The 16,360-nt window shown below is 41.8% G+C and overlaps 1 protein-coding gene across 1 annotated transcript in view; it reads left to right on the plus strand.

Annotated features, from left to right (window-relative positions):
* The window catches only part of ccdc3b (coiled-coil domain containing 3b), a 43,027-nt gene extending 39,386 nt beyond the window's left edge, over positions 1 to 3,641 (plus strand). The window contains exon 3 of the mRNA XM_014166755.2: positions 510 to 3,641. Coding sequence (XP_014022230.1) covers positions 510 to 794 — 285 coding nt within the window. The 3' untranslated portion in view covers positions 795 to 3,641. The remainder of the gene's footprint in view (positions 1 to 509) is intronic.
* Positions 3,642 to 16,360: the final 12,719 nt, after the last annotated feature.

The following is a 16,360-nucleotide window of genomic DNA, read 5'->3' on the forward strand; positions in this document are numbered from 1 at the left end:
CTCAGACTTTCCATCACTGAAGTGGAACAGTTTCTAGATTTGTTTTTCTATCTCTATTGCTTGGCACATAATACATTGTGGCTTGACATGACCATTTTAGCATATCCCCCTACAAGGCAAGCATTTGTTTTCTGAAATATGTTTCAAAGAAAGGAGATGAATATCTTTGCCTTTTGAAGTAAATTATAGATTTCCAAACATTAAGACTGTATCAGGAACTTGAGTAACCATAGGATCTAAAGATTCAGGACTGAATTAGGTTAACAACTTGGTTGGAGTTTGTGCAATGGATCATCAAAGGTCTAAAACAATGATGCAGTAAAACAACGATGGAGGTTTCTTATTATTTTTCCCTTCAATAATATAATACTATAGAACAGCATGCTAAACAACAGCCTGAGACTTTATTCTCTGAACTCACACATCATCTGAATCAATTATGATCAACTTCAATCTGGTAAATTAGCATTTTGCTCACTTCCTGTTGACTGACTTCCTGTTTCTTCCAGCTGCTGTGCTCGACGGTGCAGAAGGCCCTCTTTGAGGAGGAGGAGCGTGTGAAGACTCTCTCCCAAAAGGTGCGTTCTCTGGAGAAGGCCAACAGCCATCTGCGAGACAAGGTGAAGAACATGAAGCGCCTGCTACGCCAGGCTAAACGAGACACCAAGGACCAGAAGACCCTTCCAATGAAACAGCTGCACAACCCCGAGCCCCCCCACCCACACCAGGACACCACACAGGACCAGAAAAGACCCGCCCTCAAAAAGATCCTCACCAAGACGCTAAAAAACTAAGCCCAAACCCGCCCCTACCACCACCACCTGTTGCACTGCAGACATGGACAGGCTTAAAAGGATATAAGAACTGTATAGAATGTGACATCAGGAGAAGGATAAGTAGGCTATAGACAGGTATTGTATGTAATAATGTATCATGTCAAAAGCTATGGAGATAGAGGAATTGCATACTCTTAATGTGATGCAGACTAGGCACAACTCTGTTACAAGAAAGTGCATTCAGAAAATCAGAAATGTTTTGTATGCTGAAAAAAACGATGCAGTAAAACAACGATGGAGGTTTCTTATTATTTTTCACTTCAATAATATAATACTATAGAATAGCCTTCATAATTTCTAAATATAAATCAAGTTATTTCACACACATATACTCTGTATGGATCTATAAGGAATGCCTACATTACAATGTGATAAGCGTTTATTGTCATTGCAATCACATTGTGCCACTCTGTTCTTACCACAGGAAGAGTAGCAGGACAATTTGAGGAAACCCAGCTAGCAATGAGGAATCGGCCCAGAAGCAGCCCTCTTCCTGGGGGCCGGAACTGATTGAATCGGCCCGGAATTAGGTGTCAGACTCGGCCCAGAATCAAAATGAATGACTGCCCAGAATTGGCCCAAGTACATCGGCCGTTTCCGTCTACCAGAATTCAGCCGACTTTTCCGGCATCTTACCAGACTCCCCCCAGAAGCGGCCTGATGCAAATGTAAATAAATGTATTCAAAATTACCCAATTTCGTCATTTTAAATAGTACTATTATCCATTTTATACATACAAATTATACCCATCCACAAAAAAACACCATACAACTGGTGACCGTGTCAGCGAGTCGCTACAGCGCACTGGGACAAGGTCATCCCGGCTGGCCAAACCCTCCCCTAACTCGGACGACGCTGGGCCAATTGTACGTCGCCTCATGGGTCTCCCGGGCGCGGCCGGCACAGGTCTCAGACCAACATCTGTAGCAATGCAGTTTGCACTGCATGTAGTGTCTTAGACCGCTGCGCCACTCGGGAGGCTCCATCCACAAAGTTTTTAATGCTTATCAATTGCCTTGCACAAAGTATCAAAATTCTAAAATACTACACAGGACTCTTAAAGAATTTATATGGAAAAAATGTATAATGAAATGTTAATTTTATAAAGCAGCCCGTGTAATAATCTGCCAGAGAGTAGCCTCAATCAGCCTGAGCCCCAAGTAATACATTTGGGCCAGATAACTCTCACCGGAATCGACCTGAGCCCCAAGTTATACATTTGGCCCAGATAACACACACCGGAATAGGCCCGAGCTCAATCCCTGCATCCTAGCCATAAGTAATACTGCCAAAGGTGGCCCACACTCAGGCCACATGATGTCGGCCACATGACTCTCAGCCGAGTGCCCCGACTCTCAGCCGGAATCGGCCCAGATCCACTGCGCTAGCTGGGAAACGTTGTCTTGGATCAAATGTGATTTCCGCACACAGGCTGAGACGGCACTCTTGCTTCATTACGACTCACTGGTTATAGAACAGTGATAACAAAACAGACGGGGGTTCGCTTTGATTGTGACAACATGTAAGCTGTATTTAGTCTCCAAATGTTTTTTGAAACATAAATACATTTGCACAATGAGGACATCTCTCAAACACATCGTTACACTTTTTGGTTAGCAAGCTAGTGAATTTTTGCCATTTTGGCATTGACATGAAATCAATGAAAACACCTCAAAACAAGATATGGTATCAAGAACAAGATAAAACTAGCTGAAACGAGCCAGCTACGAATCACAAAATGGCATCTTCTTGTCATTTTTGCTAGCTATCTGATCATTCAGAATCATAACAAAGCAAGGCCACATTGATGCACACTCGTAATTTCTGTGACGTTGTCAGCCAACCCGTCTATACAACTGCTTTGTTACAAACATGTATGCTGGGGGATATGGTAATCACAGTCTCATCCCACCGGGCCTTCCTGACCCCCTATCTCATCCAAACCTTGCTCCCATATCCCCCCTTTCCTAGGTCCCCTCATCTCAGTACCATAGAGTAGAGGTCAGTGCTGCCTCTGTGAAGCCTTATCCTCCTGTGAGGATATAATATTGAAAAAATATATAACATTCTGATGAATAAGGTGAGGTGTTTGAGCTATGTTGGCAGGTCAAAGTCTCACCCTGTAATTTTACACACCTCTCACGCCCCAAACATGCCCAGGCAAAATACTCTGCCTTCCCCAGAGTGGAGTTCGATGCCAGTCTCCATGCCAGGTGAGATGCTGCCATGGTAGCTGTCACCTTTTGGAGAACTAGTGGGAAAGTCAAGGAAAGGCCTACAGGTGTGCTGGCAAAACCATGCCAAGGACCCCACACTGCTGCCCTGAGGGTGCGAAACCCAAAACAGTCATACTGGTTAAGAACATCTGCTAAATGACTTGAGTGTTACATGTAAAAGGTTACATTCCGTCCTTAACAACTGATGCTGGATCACCTCCACAGAGTACAGGAAGTTTGATTTAGTGACAACACAGACGATAGACTACACAGATGCTAAACTCTTAATACTGTATCTATGGCTCTGATAAGCTCTCCCGACCCTTCCCTTCCCTCCCCTCCCCAGTTCCAACTATAACCATTACACACCAACAAATTCTGTTGAAATCTAGATGTTTCTCATTTTGCCAGTTATATGGTTATTATTAACCAATAATAACTTTATCCCAAGGGCTTCCAGGTTTATTTGTTATTTTTTTAAGATCCCAACTTTTTGTGGGTGGTTTTATACATTTCTATTGAGTGAAAAATGTGTTTTTATATTTGAAACAGGGTGCTGAGCACTCAATAAATACAACCACTAGCCAATGAGGTGTGATGTGGTACAGTAAAATATTTTTCTGTGTCAGAACTGAGAGGCGTCCCAAGTCCCCTATTATGTGTTGTACTTGGCTTTTATGTTTGTCCTCTTCAAACAATAATCATTTGGTTGCCTTTAATTTAACCTTAGTATATTCATGTATGACAGCAAATAATGAAAAAAATAAACATTATCAAATTTCAAATCAAATCAAATGTATTTTTATATAGCCCTTCGTACATCAGCTGATATTCTCAAAGTGCTGTACAGAAACCCAGCCTAAAACCCCAAACAGCAAGCAAAGCATGTGAAATAAGCACGGTGGCTAGGAAAAACTCCCTAGGAAAAACTCCCAGGGTTGGCTGACAACGGTCAGGGTTCCATAGCCGCAGGCAGAACAGTTGAAACTGGAGCAGCAGCACGGCCAGGTGGACTGGGGACAGCAAGGAGTCATCATACCAGGTAGTCCTGAGGCATGGTCCTAGGGCTCAGGTCCTCCGAGAGAAAGACAGAAAGAGAGAAAGAGAGAATTAGAGAGAGCATATTTAAATACACACAGGACACCGGATAAGACAAGAGAAATACTCCAGATGTAACAGACTGACCCTAGCCCCCCGACACATAAACTACTGCAGCATAAATACTGGAGGCTGAGACAGGAGGGATCAGAAGACACTGTGGCCCCATCCGATGATACCCCGGACAGGGCCAAACAGGCAGGATATAACCCCACCCACTTTGCCAAAGCACAGCCCCCACACCACTAGAGGGATGTCTCCAACCACCAACTTACCGTCCTAAGACAAGGCCGAGTATAGCCCACAACGATCTCCGCCATGGCACAACCCAAGGGGGGGGGGCGCCAACCCAGACAGGGAGACCACGTCAGTGACTCAACCCACTCAAGTGACGCACCCCTCCCATGGACGGCATGGAAGAACACCAGTAGGCCAGTGACTCAGCCCCTGTAAAAGGGTTAGAGGCAGAGAATCCCAGTGGAAAGAGGGGAACCGGCAAGGCAGAGACAGCAAGGGCGGTTCGTTGCTCCAGCCTTTCCGTTCCTCTTCACACTCCTGGGCCAGACTATACTTAATCATAGGACCTACTGAAGAGATAAGTCTTCAGTAAAGACTTAAAGGTTGAGACTGAGTCTGCGTCTCTCACATTGGTAGGCAGACCATTCCATAAAAATGGAGCTCTATAGGAGAAAGCCCTACCTCCAGCCGTTTGCTTAGAAATTCTAGGGACAATTAGGAGGCCTGCGTCTTGTGACCGTAGCGTACGTGTAGGTATGTACGGCAGGACCAAATCGGAAAGATAGGTAGGAGCAAGCCCATGTAATGCTTTGTAGGTTAGCAGTAAAACCTTGAAATCAGCCCTTGCCTTAACAGGAAGCCAGTGTAGGGAGGCTAGCACTGGAGTAATATGATCAAATTTTTTGGTTCTAGTCAGGATTCTAGCAGCCGTATTTAGCACTAACTGAAGTTTATTTAGTGCTTTATCCGGGTAGCCGGAAAGTAGAGCATTGCAGTAGTCCAGCCTAGAAGTAACAAAAGCATGGATTAATTTTTCTGCGTCATTTTTGGACAGAAAATTTCTGATTTTTGCAATGTTACGTAGATGGAAAAAAGCTATCCTTGAAACAGTCTTGATATGTTCTTCAAAAGAGAGATCAGGGTCCAGAGTAACGCCTGAGGTCCTTCACAGTTTTATTTGAGACGACTGTACAACCATCCAGATTAATTGTCAGATTCAACAGAAGATCTCTTTGTTTCTTGGGACCTAGAACAAGCATCTCTGTTTTGTCCGAGTTTAAAAGTAGAAAGTTTGCAGCCATCCACTTCTTTATGTCTGAAACACAGGCTTCTAGCGAGGGCAATTTTGGGGCTTCACCATGTTTCATTGAAATGTACAGCTGTGTGTCGTCCGCATAGCAGTGAAATTTAACATTATGTTTTCGAATGACATCCCCAAGGGGTAAAATATATAGTGAAAACAATAGTGGTCCTAAAACGGAACCTTGAGGAACACCGAAATTTACAATTGATTTGTCAGAGGACAAACCATTCACAGAGACAAACTGATATCTTTCCGACAGATAAGATCTAAACCAGGCCAGAACTTGTCCATGTAGACCAATTTGGGTTTCCAATCTCTCCAAAAGAATGTGGTGATCGATGGTATCAAAAGCGGCACTAAGATCTAGGAGCACGAGGACAGATGCAGAGCCTCGGTCTGACGTCATTAAAAGGTCATTTACCACCTTCACAATTGCAGTCTCAGTGCTATGATGGGGTCTAAAACCAGACTGAAGCGTTTCGTATACATTGTTTGTCTTCAGGAAGGCAGTGAGTTGCTGTGCAACAGCTTTTTCAAAAAATTTTGAGAGGAATGGAAGATTCGATATAGGCCGATAGTTTTTTATAATTTCTGGATCAAGATTCGGCTTTTTCAAGAGAGGCTTTATTACTGCCACTTTTAGTGAGCTTGGTACACATCCGGTGGATAGAGAGCCGTTTATTATGTTCAACATAGGAGGGCCAAGCACAGGAAGCAGCTCTTTCAGTAGTTTAGTTGGAATAGGGTCCAGTATGCAGCTTGAGGGTTTGGAGGCCATGATTATTTTCATCATTGCGTCAAGGGATATAGTACTAAAACACTTTAGTATCTCCCTTGATCCTAGGTCCTGGCAGAGTTGTGCAGACTCAGGACAATGGAGCTTTGGAGGAATACCCAGATTTAAAGAGGAGTCTGTAATTTGCTTTCTAATGATCATGATCTTTTCCTCAAAGAAGTTCATAAATTTATTACTGCTGAAGTGAAAGTTAGCTTTGCGACAGTATCAAAAAGAAATTTCGGATTGTTCTTATTTTCCTCAATTAAGTTGGAAAAATAGGATGATCGAGCAGCAGTAAGGGCTCTTCGATACTGCACGGTACTGTCTTTCCAAGCTAGTCGGAAGACTTCCAGTTTGGTGTGGCGCCATTTCCGTTCCAATTTTCTGGAAGCTTGCTTCAGAGCTCGTGTATTTTCTGTATACCAGGGAGCTAGTTTCTTATGACAGATGTTTTTAGTTTTTAGGGGTGCAACTGCATCTAGGGTATTGCGCAAGGTTAAATTGAGTTCCTCGGTTAGGTGGTTAACTGATTTTTGTCCTCTGATGTCCTTGGGTAGGCAGAGGCAGTCTGGAAGGGCATCAAGGAATCTTTGGGTTGTCTGAGAATTTATAGCACGACTTTTAATGCTCCTTGGTTGGGGTCTGAGCAGATTATTTGTTGCAATTGCAAACGTAATAAAATGGTGGTCCGATAGTCCAGGATTATGAGGAAAATGTGTTTTTTACATTTGTATCGCCGACAGTGTCACCAGCGAAGCACCACCACACCATCACACCTCCTCCTCCATGCTTTACGGTGAGAATCACACATGCGGAGATCATCCGTTCACCTACTCTGTGTATCACAAAGACACGGCGGTTGGAAACAAAAATCTCAAATTTGGACTCATCAGACCAATGGACAGATTTCCACTGGTCTAATGTCCATTGCTTGTGTTTCTTGGCCCAAACAAGTATTTTATTCTTATTGGTGTCCTTTAGTAGTGGTTTCTTTGCAGCAATTCGACCATGAAGGCCTGATTTACGCAGTCTCTTCTGAACAGTTGATGTTGAGATGTGTCTGCAACTTAAACTCTGTGAAGCATTTATTTGGGCTGCAGTTTCTGAGGCTGGTAACTCTAATGAACTTATCCTCTGCAGCAGAGGTAACTCTAGGTCTTCCTTTCCCGTGGCGGTCCTCATGAGAGACAGTTTCATCATAGTGCTTGATGGTTTTTGCGACTGCACTTGAAGAAACTTTCAAAGTTCTCTAAATGTTCTAGATTGACTGACCTTCATGTCTTGAAGTAATGATGGACTGTCGTTTCTCATTGGTTATTTGAGATGTTTTTGCCATAATATAGACTTGGGATATAAAGAAGGACTTTAACGACCATTCATTGTGTAACTGGGACATTTGGGATTGCAAAAATATGAAGATCTTCAAAGTTAAGCGATTTATTTTATCGCTATTTCTGGTTATTTATCTCCGGTATGGAATATACTATTTTCCGTCTTAAATTTGATCGTTTATTTACATATTAGGGTACCTGAGGATTGATTAGGAATGTTGTTTGACATGTTTGGACCAAGTTTATTGGTAACGTTTGGGATTCATTTTGTATGCATTTTGAATGAGGGGAAACGGGTGGATTATTGAATGAAGCACGCCAAATAAACTTACTTTTTTGGGATATAAAGAAGGACTTTATCAAACTAAAGGACCATTTGTTATGTAACAGGGACCCTTGTGATTGCAACCAGATGAAGATCTTCAAAGGTAAGGGATTTATTTTATCGCTATTTCTGACTTTCGCGATGCATCTGCTTGGTTAGAAAATGTTTTTAATGCTTTTGTATGTGGGGCGCTGTCCTCAGATAATCGCATGGTGTGCTTTCGTCGTAAAGCCTTTTTGAAATCTGACAACGCGGCTGGATTAACAAGAAGTTTATCTTTTAAATGATGTATGACACCTGTATTTCCATGAAAGTTTAATATTATGATTTCTGTCATTTGAATTAGGCGCTCTTCAATTTCACCGGATGTTGTCGAGGTGGGTCGCTTGAGGCACGCCTAGCCCAAATTAAGATCAAATTCTTATTTTCATTGACAGCCTAGGAACAGTGGGTTCACTGCCTTGTTCAGGGGCAGAACGATAGATTTTTACCTTGTCAGCTCAGGGATTCAATCTTGCAACCTTTCCCTTCCTAGTCCAACGCTCTAACCACTAGGCTAACTGCCGCCCAAAAATTGCCCAACATCAGTGCCTGACCTCGCTAATGCTCTTGTGGCTGAATGGAAGCATGTAGTGTATGTGGTTGGAAGGTCATGTAGTGTATGTGGTTGGAAGGAGAGACAAAACAAATATTGCTGAAAAATATAAATGCAACATGTCAAGTTTTGGTCTCATGTTTCATGAGCTGAAATAAAAGATCCCAGAAATGTTCCATACGCACAAAAAGCTTATTTCTCTCAAATTGTGTGCACAAATTTGTTTACATCCATGTTAGTTAGCATTTCTCTTTTGTCAATATATTCCATCCACCTGACAGGTGTGGCATATCAAGAAGTTGATTAAACAGCATTATTACACAGGTGCACCTTGTGCTGGGGACAATAAAAGATCGCTCTAAATGTGCAGTTTTGTCACACAACACAATGCCACAGATGTGTCAAGTTTTTAGGGAGAGTGCACTTGGCATGCTGACTGCAGAAATGTCCACCAGAGCTGTTGCCAGAGAATTGAATGTTAATTTCTCTACCATACACCGCCTCCAACGTAGTTTTAGAGAATTTGGCAGTATGTCCAACTGGCCTCATAACCGCAGACCTTGTGTAACTATGCCAGCCCAGGACCACCACATCCAGCTTCTTTACCTTTGGGATCATCTGAGACCAGACACCTGGACAGCTGATGAAACGGAGGACTATTTATGTCTGTAATAAAGCCCTTTTGTGGGGAAAAACTCATTCTGATTGGCTGCGCCTGGCTCTGCAGTGGGTGGGCCTATACCCTCCCAGGCCCACCCATGCCCAGTCATGTGAAATCCATAGATTAGGGCCTAACTAATTTTCTTCAATTGACTGATTATCTGATATGAACTTTAACTCAGCAAAATCGTTGAAATTGTTCCATGTTGTGTTTATATTTTTGTTTCTCGTTGGTTATTTGAGATGTTTATATATAGTAAAATAACTAGATATATTATCTACAGATTATTACCTCCTATTCCCAGAGAGCTATATAGAACAGTGCTGATATGATAACGCAGTCAGCCAAAGAGCTTTCATCACAGAGATGAAGTGAAAGAAGTTCTATGTTAGACTGAGGCATGAAAGCAGTCTTGTCCCTCTACTCCCCGCCACTTGGAGCAGATTTGTGGTGTACACTAAACCCTAGAACTAGACTGGAGGATCAGTGAATCCATGGGATTTCCTGGAGCCATTGGTAAACAGTTGAGGAGAATTTGTTTGGGATTTAGAATTGCAAGGGGTACCATATTGATACCAAAGGTTACTAAACGATTACATACATATTGTCATGGAATGTTTGGTGCCAACAAGGATAGTTTGCCAAACTCTTTTTATCTATGGATCTGGTATTTCAACATAGATGTGTACAGCCAAATGTTAGAGCTACCACCGGGAGAACTTAGTTGCAAAGAGAGCATGCAGAACAGACTTGTTGTTTCCAGACAAGACTCAAATCAAAAACAGACAAGATGTTTCCTCTGTTCTGCTGTGTGACAGCTTGTGATAGATTCCTTCTGGCATTTATGGGGTCTTCAATGTGATACAAAGTGAATAAATCATGATCTCTTTTGCATGAATACAAAGCAGGATTCGAAATAGTCAGCCCAGATTTTGACCTTTTCCTCGAAAGATCCTTTTGTACGGAGTTAGGTATAGCGACGGAGGAAGGATCATTTCCGATCTGGAATAATCTTGGCAGACCGTTTTCTATAAAAACTTTCAACACAATTTCCAGGAGAGAACTGAACCCAATCTCTTCCATATGGGGCCGTTTCATAAAAGAGAGGGAAAAGGGAAGTAAAACTCAGAAATGACAACATTGAAAACACATTTTGCAGTGTGTAAACCTCTTCCAGTGGTGAAAATGGAGACATATCACAGATAATATGAGTGTGGGGGACTTTTACAAGCCCTTTCTCTCTGTTTGGGGCCTCTGGCGGGCTTTGGTTGACCTCCGAAGGGGAGACAGTTACAGAATATAACTCTCTTCATTTCTCCCCTCCACTCTCTCAAAGCACTACATCAGACAGTTTTGCCTGCAGGAATATGTCATAGCCCTGTGGAATTGGGCCAAAGATGATACATGTACATACGCTGCCTTTTCAACATAAAACCCTCGCGCCCCGGCAAACTGCTGCAAAACAGATGTCAGACAATATGGCCGCATTTGTGATGGTCCTCCCTGGGGCGTTCAGCCTAATTATAGACCTGGTTTATTTATCTTATTTTATATATGTAGTTTGGGATTTTGCTGTTTTTATGTCTCTTCGTAAAAATTTTTCATATAGTTTAAATGTTGGATTATTCTGATTACTGGTATAATAAACGGTAAGGGGGTTTCTGTCAGTCTTCTCTTGGAAATATAGCATTAATTATCTATGTAAAATAGCTAGGTTGGGTTTCAATCTGATCTCAGGTTATAGGCACGAAGGTTTTTAAAGAAATGTTCCCATTCATGGTTGGTTCAATCGGAAATTACCTTTGAAAGCTGCAATGCCTATAGCCCATGATCGGATTGAATCCTGGCATAATTTCATGCAATATACAATTCATACACATACAGTTCGTGAGAACCTCATTAGGTTCTCAAACCATCTATGTATCACTTCTATGTATATTTTTTTATCTCTCTCTCTCCCTCTCCTGTTTCCTCCTGGCATCTGTCTCAGGTCTCTCTACCTTGTGTTATTAGACAATTGAGAAAAACAAATGATTGAAGAAAATGAGATGGCACCCTGATCCCTATAAAGTGCACTACTTTCGACCAAAGCACTATGGGTCCCCCGTATGATACATGTTTCATTGTGTAATGGTTGAACCTGTGATACATCACCTCCTGAAGATATTATATGAATCGCTTTGGCAACAGTGCAGTTTGGCGGTGTCAGTTGTTACATATAGACATGCTAATGAAGCATCATTGGTTTGAATCTACTCAAATGTATATTATGGTAACCCTAACCCTGACAAGCTCAGCTCAGATTTGAAGTGCATGCATGCCTTTGTCTGTATCTTAGTGCTTTTCCAGCTGAGTGTGTTTCAGCGAAGACTACTGTAGGTGATTTCCATCATTGCTTGTCTGTGTCTGTTTCAATAAGGAGCAGGGAAGTGTGTATTTTTCCTCTGGTCAAAAGTAGTGCACTATGAAGGGAATAGGGTGCTATTTGGGATACGGTTATTGAGATATTATACAGATTAATTATTTTGTTGGCAAATAGAGATAGTGTCTAGTCAATAAGATTCCTCTCTACTGGCTCAACCAACTCCCTCCCCCCCAAAAAATGCAGACAATTACAGTTTGAATCATTTTCATGGCTTCTAAATTATGCTAAGTGGTTTAAAAGATGGTTGGTGTCATTGATAAAGTTGACTGTCTAGTTAATAGGAGAAAATGTGACACTGAAGCACTGAAGGAAACACCAGGGCTACATCCCAAATGGCACCCTTTTCTCTATGCAGTGCACTCATTTTGAAAAGGGACCATAAAGCTCTGGTCAAAAGTAGTGCACAACGTAGTGAATAGGGTGCCATTTGGGAAATAAACCAGCTCTTCACCTACACCACAAAGTTCAAAGTGCTTTACTCCATATACAATTATCTTTGCTCCAACAGGCATCCGTATCTTCAAAGATAAATCTTACTTACTGGTTATGTCATACAGAATAAAGTATATTAACTCAATATAATAAATAGTTTATTCATCCAACCTACGAGACATCTACCATGTGAACATGAACAGTCTCTGGTCTAGGTCACATCTGCTTCTGTTGGTAATAACTCAAATATGTACCATAGGAGCCAACACTTCCTTTTATGCACAGGAATTCCAGTTCCTTTAGGTTTTTAATCACTCACCCTACAATAAAACCCCAGTCTCTGGCACACCAGTGTGATTTTCCTACATTCCTTCAGGCGCACTGGCAGGCAGCTTGTACAGCTCCAAAGTCGTTTGATACATGTTTCATTGTGTAATGGTTGAACCTGTGATACATCACCTCCTGAAGATATTTATAATCGCTTTGGCAACAGTGCAGTTTGGCGGTGTCAGTTGTTACATACAGACATGCTAATGAAGCATTATTGGTTTGAATCTAAGCAAATGTATATTATGGTAACCCTAACCCTGACAAGCTCAGCTCAGATTTGAAGTGCATGCATGCCTTTGTCTGTATCGTAGTGCTTTTCCAGCTGAGTGTGTTTCAGCGAGGACTAGGTGATTTCCATCATTGCTTGTCTATGTCTGTTTCAGTAAGGAGCAGGGAAGTATGTCTTTTTCCTCTGAGGCTGCTGTCATTCTGATAGTTCTCTGTCAGATGATGATTACAATACCAGGCCTCCTAAAAGGAGAAGAAAAGAGCAATACCCATCAGGCCGAGACAAAAGCTGCTCTGACCTGAGCTGTATCTCTCTTTACAGAGTAGGATACTGGTGCTCTCTCCTGACTAAACGACTCAGACAGTGGAGACAGTTTCAGTGCCTTCGCGTGAGGATATCACACACACATAGAGAAACACACGCTCACATCTGGGACTGTCGTTGAGAACTCTGACAAAGTACACACCCTCAAAGTTTGCCGATGACACACACCAGTCTCACACACACAGTCTCAGAACACATTGGTTTTGGTATGCCCAGCACACAGCAGTAAAATACACTGTGATGGTTATTGGCATGGAGGGAGTGAGGGAGCAGCAGAGGTCAGCTCAGTTCAGTCCCGCGGAGGAAAATAACACATGCCGGTTGTTTTCTCAGTGCTCATCCCTTCTCCTTTTAAATAACACCTGCCAGATTACCACCAAAAAGGCCTACAGCATATACAGTCAGCATGGGGAATGTTTACACTACAGATGTAGGATCTTCATTTTTGCAAGTTTGCTATAGCAGGAAAATAATCCTGCCACAGGAGGAAAATTGAATTATTATGCGGATTATAATTAATTGACATTTTTCGTGAGGGAAAATCAAGTCTGAAAATTCAAAGTGGAAATGACAAACTTCAGAACCCTTGTTAAACCTCAAATACACAACAAATGTAAAATGTCCTGCATTGCAGGAAAGGTATCCTGCAACAGGATGATCAAATTAAAATCCTAATTAAAATCCTCTTTATTGATCAGATTCTGCTTGGATTGTATATTTGTCTTTGTGTATGTTGTTCTGCATTGTGAAGGTTTACTGTATGTACAGCACATGTGTAATTCCCTTGCATTCCTTTGATTTCCCTGCTTCCCTTGCTTTCCAAGGCTCCACATTTAGCCTTACTGTTAAGAGTAAATATATGCTAAACTACAGAGGAGCGCCACAATGAATTGATTGCAAAGAAAAGCAGGGGAAAATTAGCTGGAACCAGGTGGGGGAAGTTAATATAACCATGGAGGGAAATGTGCAATATTTTCACTGGCTATGACATCAAGCTGTACAAACAGAAGGATCCTGGGCATTTTTACCAGACAAAGAGACATGTCGGTCAATAAGAAGTAGACTTCAGCATTTCATTCAGTGGATGCTCTCCTGAGTAATGTAGCTAGTTGATCACAAACAGGATGTAAGAATGTGTGAGGCTTTTGTCCACCGTATATGCATGCATGCATGTCTGTCTGTGTGTCAGTGTGTCTGTCAACGTGTGTGCCAGTATGTCTATGTGTTATTTGACTTTGACATAACTGTACACTTTCAGGCTGCCATCCTCTCTCCTGTAGACAATTAAAGCAGTGCACTGCCAAGAAAAGCTAAGCTGGCTGCATGTTAAACGGTGAGCTGCAGGCAGAGCTAAGCACAACATTCTCCTAATGAAGGGATGGTCCAGTGCCAGGTCACAACAGCCCTCTGTAAGGAAGAGGAGACAGAGAGAGTTATGCTTTTTATACAGATGACTGGTCTGTAATGTGTATGTGGTTGTTTTACATCTCAGCATATTATTGGATGTTGAAGATATTGAGCAGTATTGGCCTGGTACATTTATTTGTTTTTATTTGTTTGTAAATGTACTTGAAATTGAGTTTGTTTGGGGTATTGTTTGTTTCTTTATTTAGCAGTGGTCACTTGCACAAAAGGATCCCTAACATTAACTTGAGCCAATAAGATTTAAGAGATTTTTCTTGTGTTTCCGTCTGAACTCTTAAGATGACACAGAAGATTTCCCAAGAGTGTCTCTGATCTGCAGCCACCATCCCACACAATAAGGAGTGTTGTCTGTGGGGAGATCTAAACAAAGCCACTGGCTGCTGTGGAGGAGTTTATGTACAATAACAGAAAGAACTTGATGGTGATGAGTTAAGGCTTTGATCGAGATAGTACTTACTTCTAGTTTATTGTCTATATTGTAGCAATTACTTCAACGACATATTGTTTGGCTTCCACATGTACCCGTTAATGTGTGTCAGAGTTAGTTTACTGTAAGAGTGCAGGAGTTACCTCTTTTACATCTCTGATTGCTACCATTTGGCAAATTATCAAACAGTCCCATCATGACATGATTAACTCAGCCTTCTCCTAACACTTCACTGACCGCCTTCCATCCACTCTCTTCTCTCCATCTCTGTTTTCTTTTCTCGTCTGGGCCACAACATAAGCAGCATGTGACTTCATGTGTTTGTTGTTAGCAGTGCATAATTGTGTTTTAAATCTATTTGCTGACTAGGGACAAATTAGGTTAACGTTCCCATATTTTCCGCCCCAGTTGTTTAAAGAGCTTGTGAGAGATTGTGTGGCTTGTGTTTTCACGGCACGGACCAGAAAGCCTTTCTTGATTGATGTTGGACAGTGTCGTTCCTGATTATTAATGTTCAGCTCGATGCCCAATCCTTCTTTTCCTCTGGGCCTTCCTCGACACCTCATCAACCACTAAAGCCGTATATCTCAGGCCTGGTGTATTCAAAACAAACTCATTGTTACTGTTACAATATCTTATCAATCATTACACACTGCACAGAGGATTCTATGCATGATCAAGAATGCAATCAAACAAAACACAAGTTCAGGTCATACACCCTCTTCTCCCTGAATAATGTTTAGGATTGCCTATGATTCTTCATGGCGAAAGAATAACAAACTGGAGAATTCCTAATGTTACCATGATTGTAGTTGGGGGTGTCAGTATGTTTTGAGTTGACTTAAGCCAATGTGACATTGTCTTGCATCAGGTATCTATCTACCTATGCTACAATTGCTCATGGTCTACAATTTAGGCTTCAATCACAACCTTAGTTATTCCATCATGGCCATGAAATGAAAGATTAAAAGTAAGGATTAGTAATGAGTATCATTGCTCTGATGTCTCTACGCTACAAAATGACCGTCAATGAGGCAACCCTTAAAAAAACAAAAAAACATGAAAACACACTTGCTTTCCATAGACTTGTGAACAAATCACATTTGGTTTTCAGACGTGTGTTTTTTTGCACCACATCCAGCTACATCTGGTCTCCCATCCAAGGACCAACCAGGACCAATCCTGCTTAGTTTCAGAGACAAATCAGCAGTGGGATGCAGGGTGCTATGTTGCTGGAATGAATGTGCCAAAACTTGTAACTGTAAAAAAGGTAACAAAGCAAAGGCCAGGAAAACATAACCAAAAATCGGGAACATTGCAGGAAAGAGGGAGGCATTTTATTTATTAACCTTATAATAAAATCACTAAGAACCTTTTTTGCATCCATGTACAATTAATTTGTTCTCGCATTTCAAAATGATTTCCTTGCTATACTTTGTTTTGCTATGTCGGCCTTCCACATCTGTGGTGGAAGGTGGCGGAACTTTGTCTGAGGTCGGTACCGCTGATGAGCCAACTTCTGTCTGTAGCCTCTGACCACCGTTTCTAAACCCAGAGGCGCAACATCTCGAGAATTCCGGAAACACTTGCGAAACAGACCAAGCAG

Source organism: Salmo salar, chromosome ssa22 (assembly GCF_905237065.1).
Source record: "Salmo salar chromosome ssa22, Ssal_v3.1, whole genome shotgun sequence".
Lineage (NCBI taxonomy): Eukaryota > Metazoa > Chordata > Actinopteri > Salmoniformes > Salmonidae > Salmo > Salmo salar.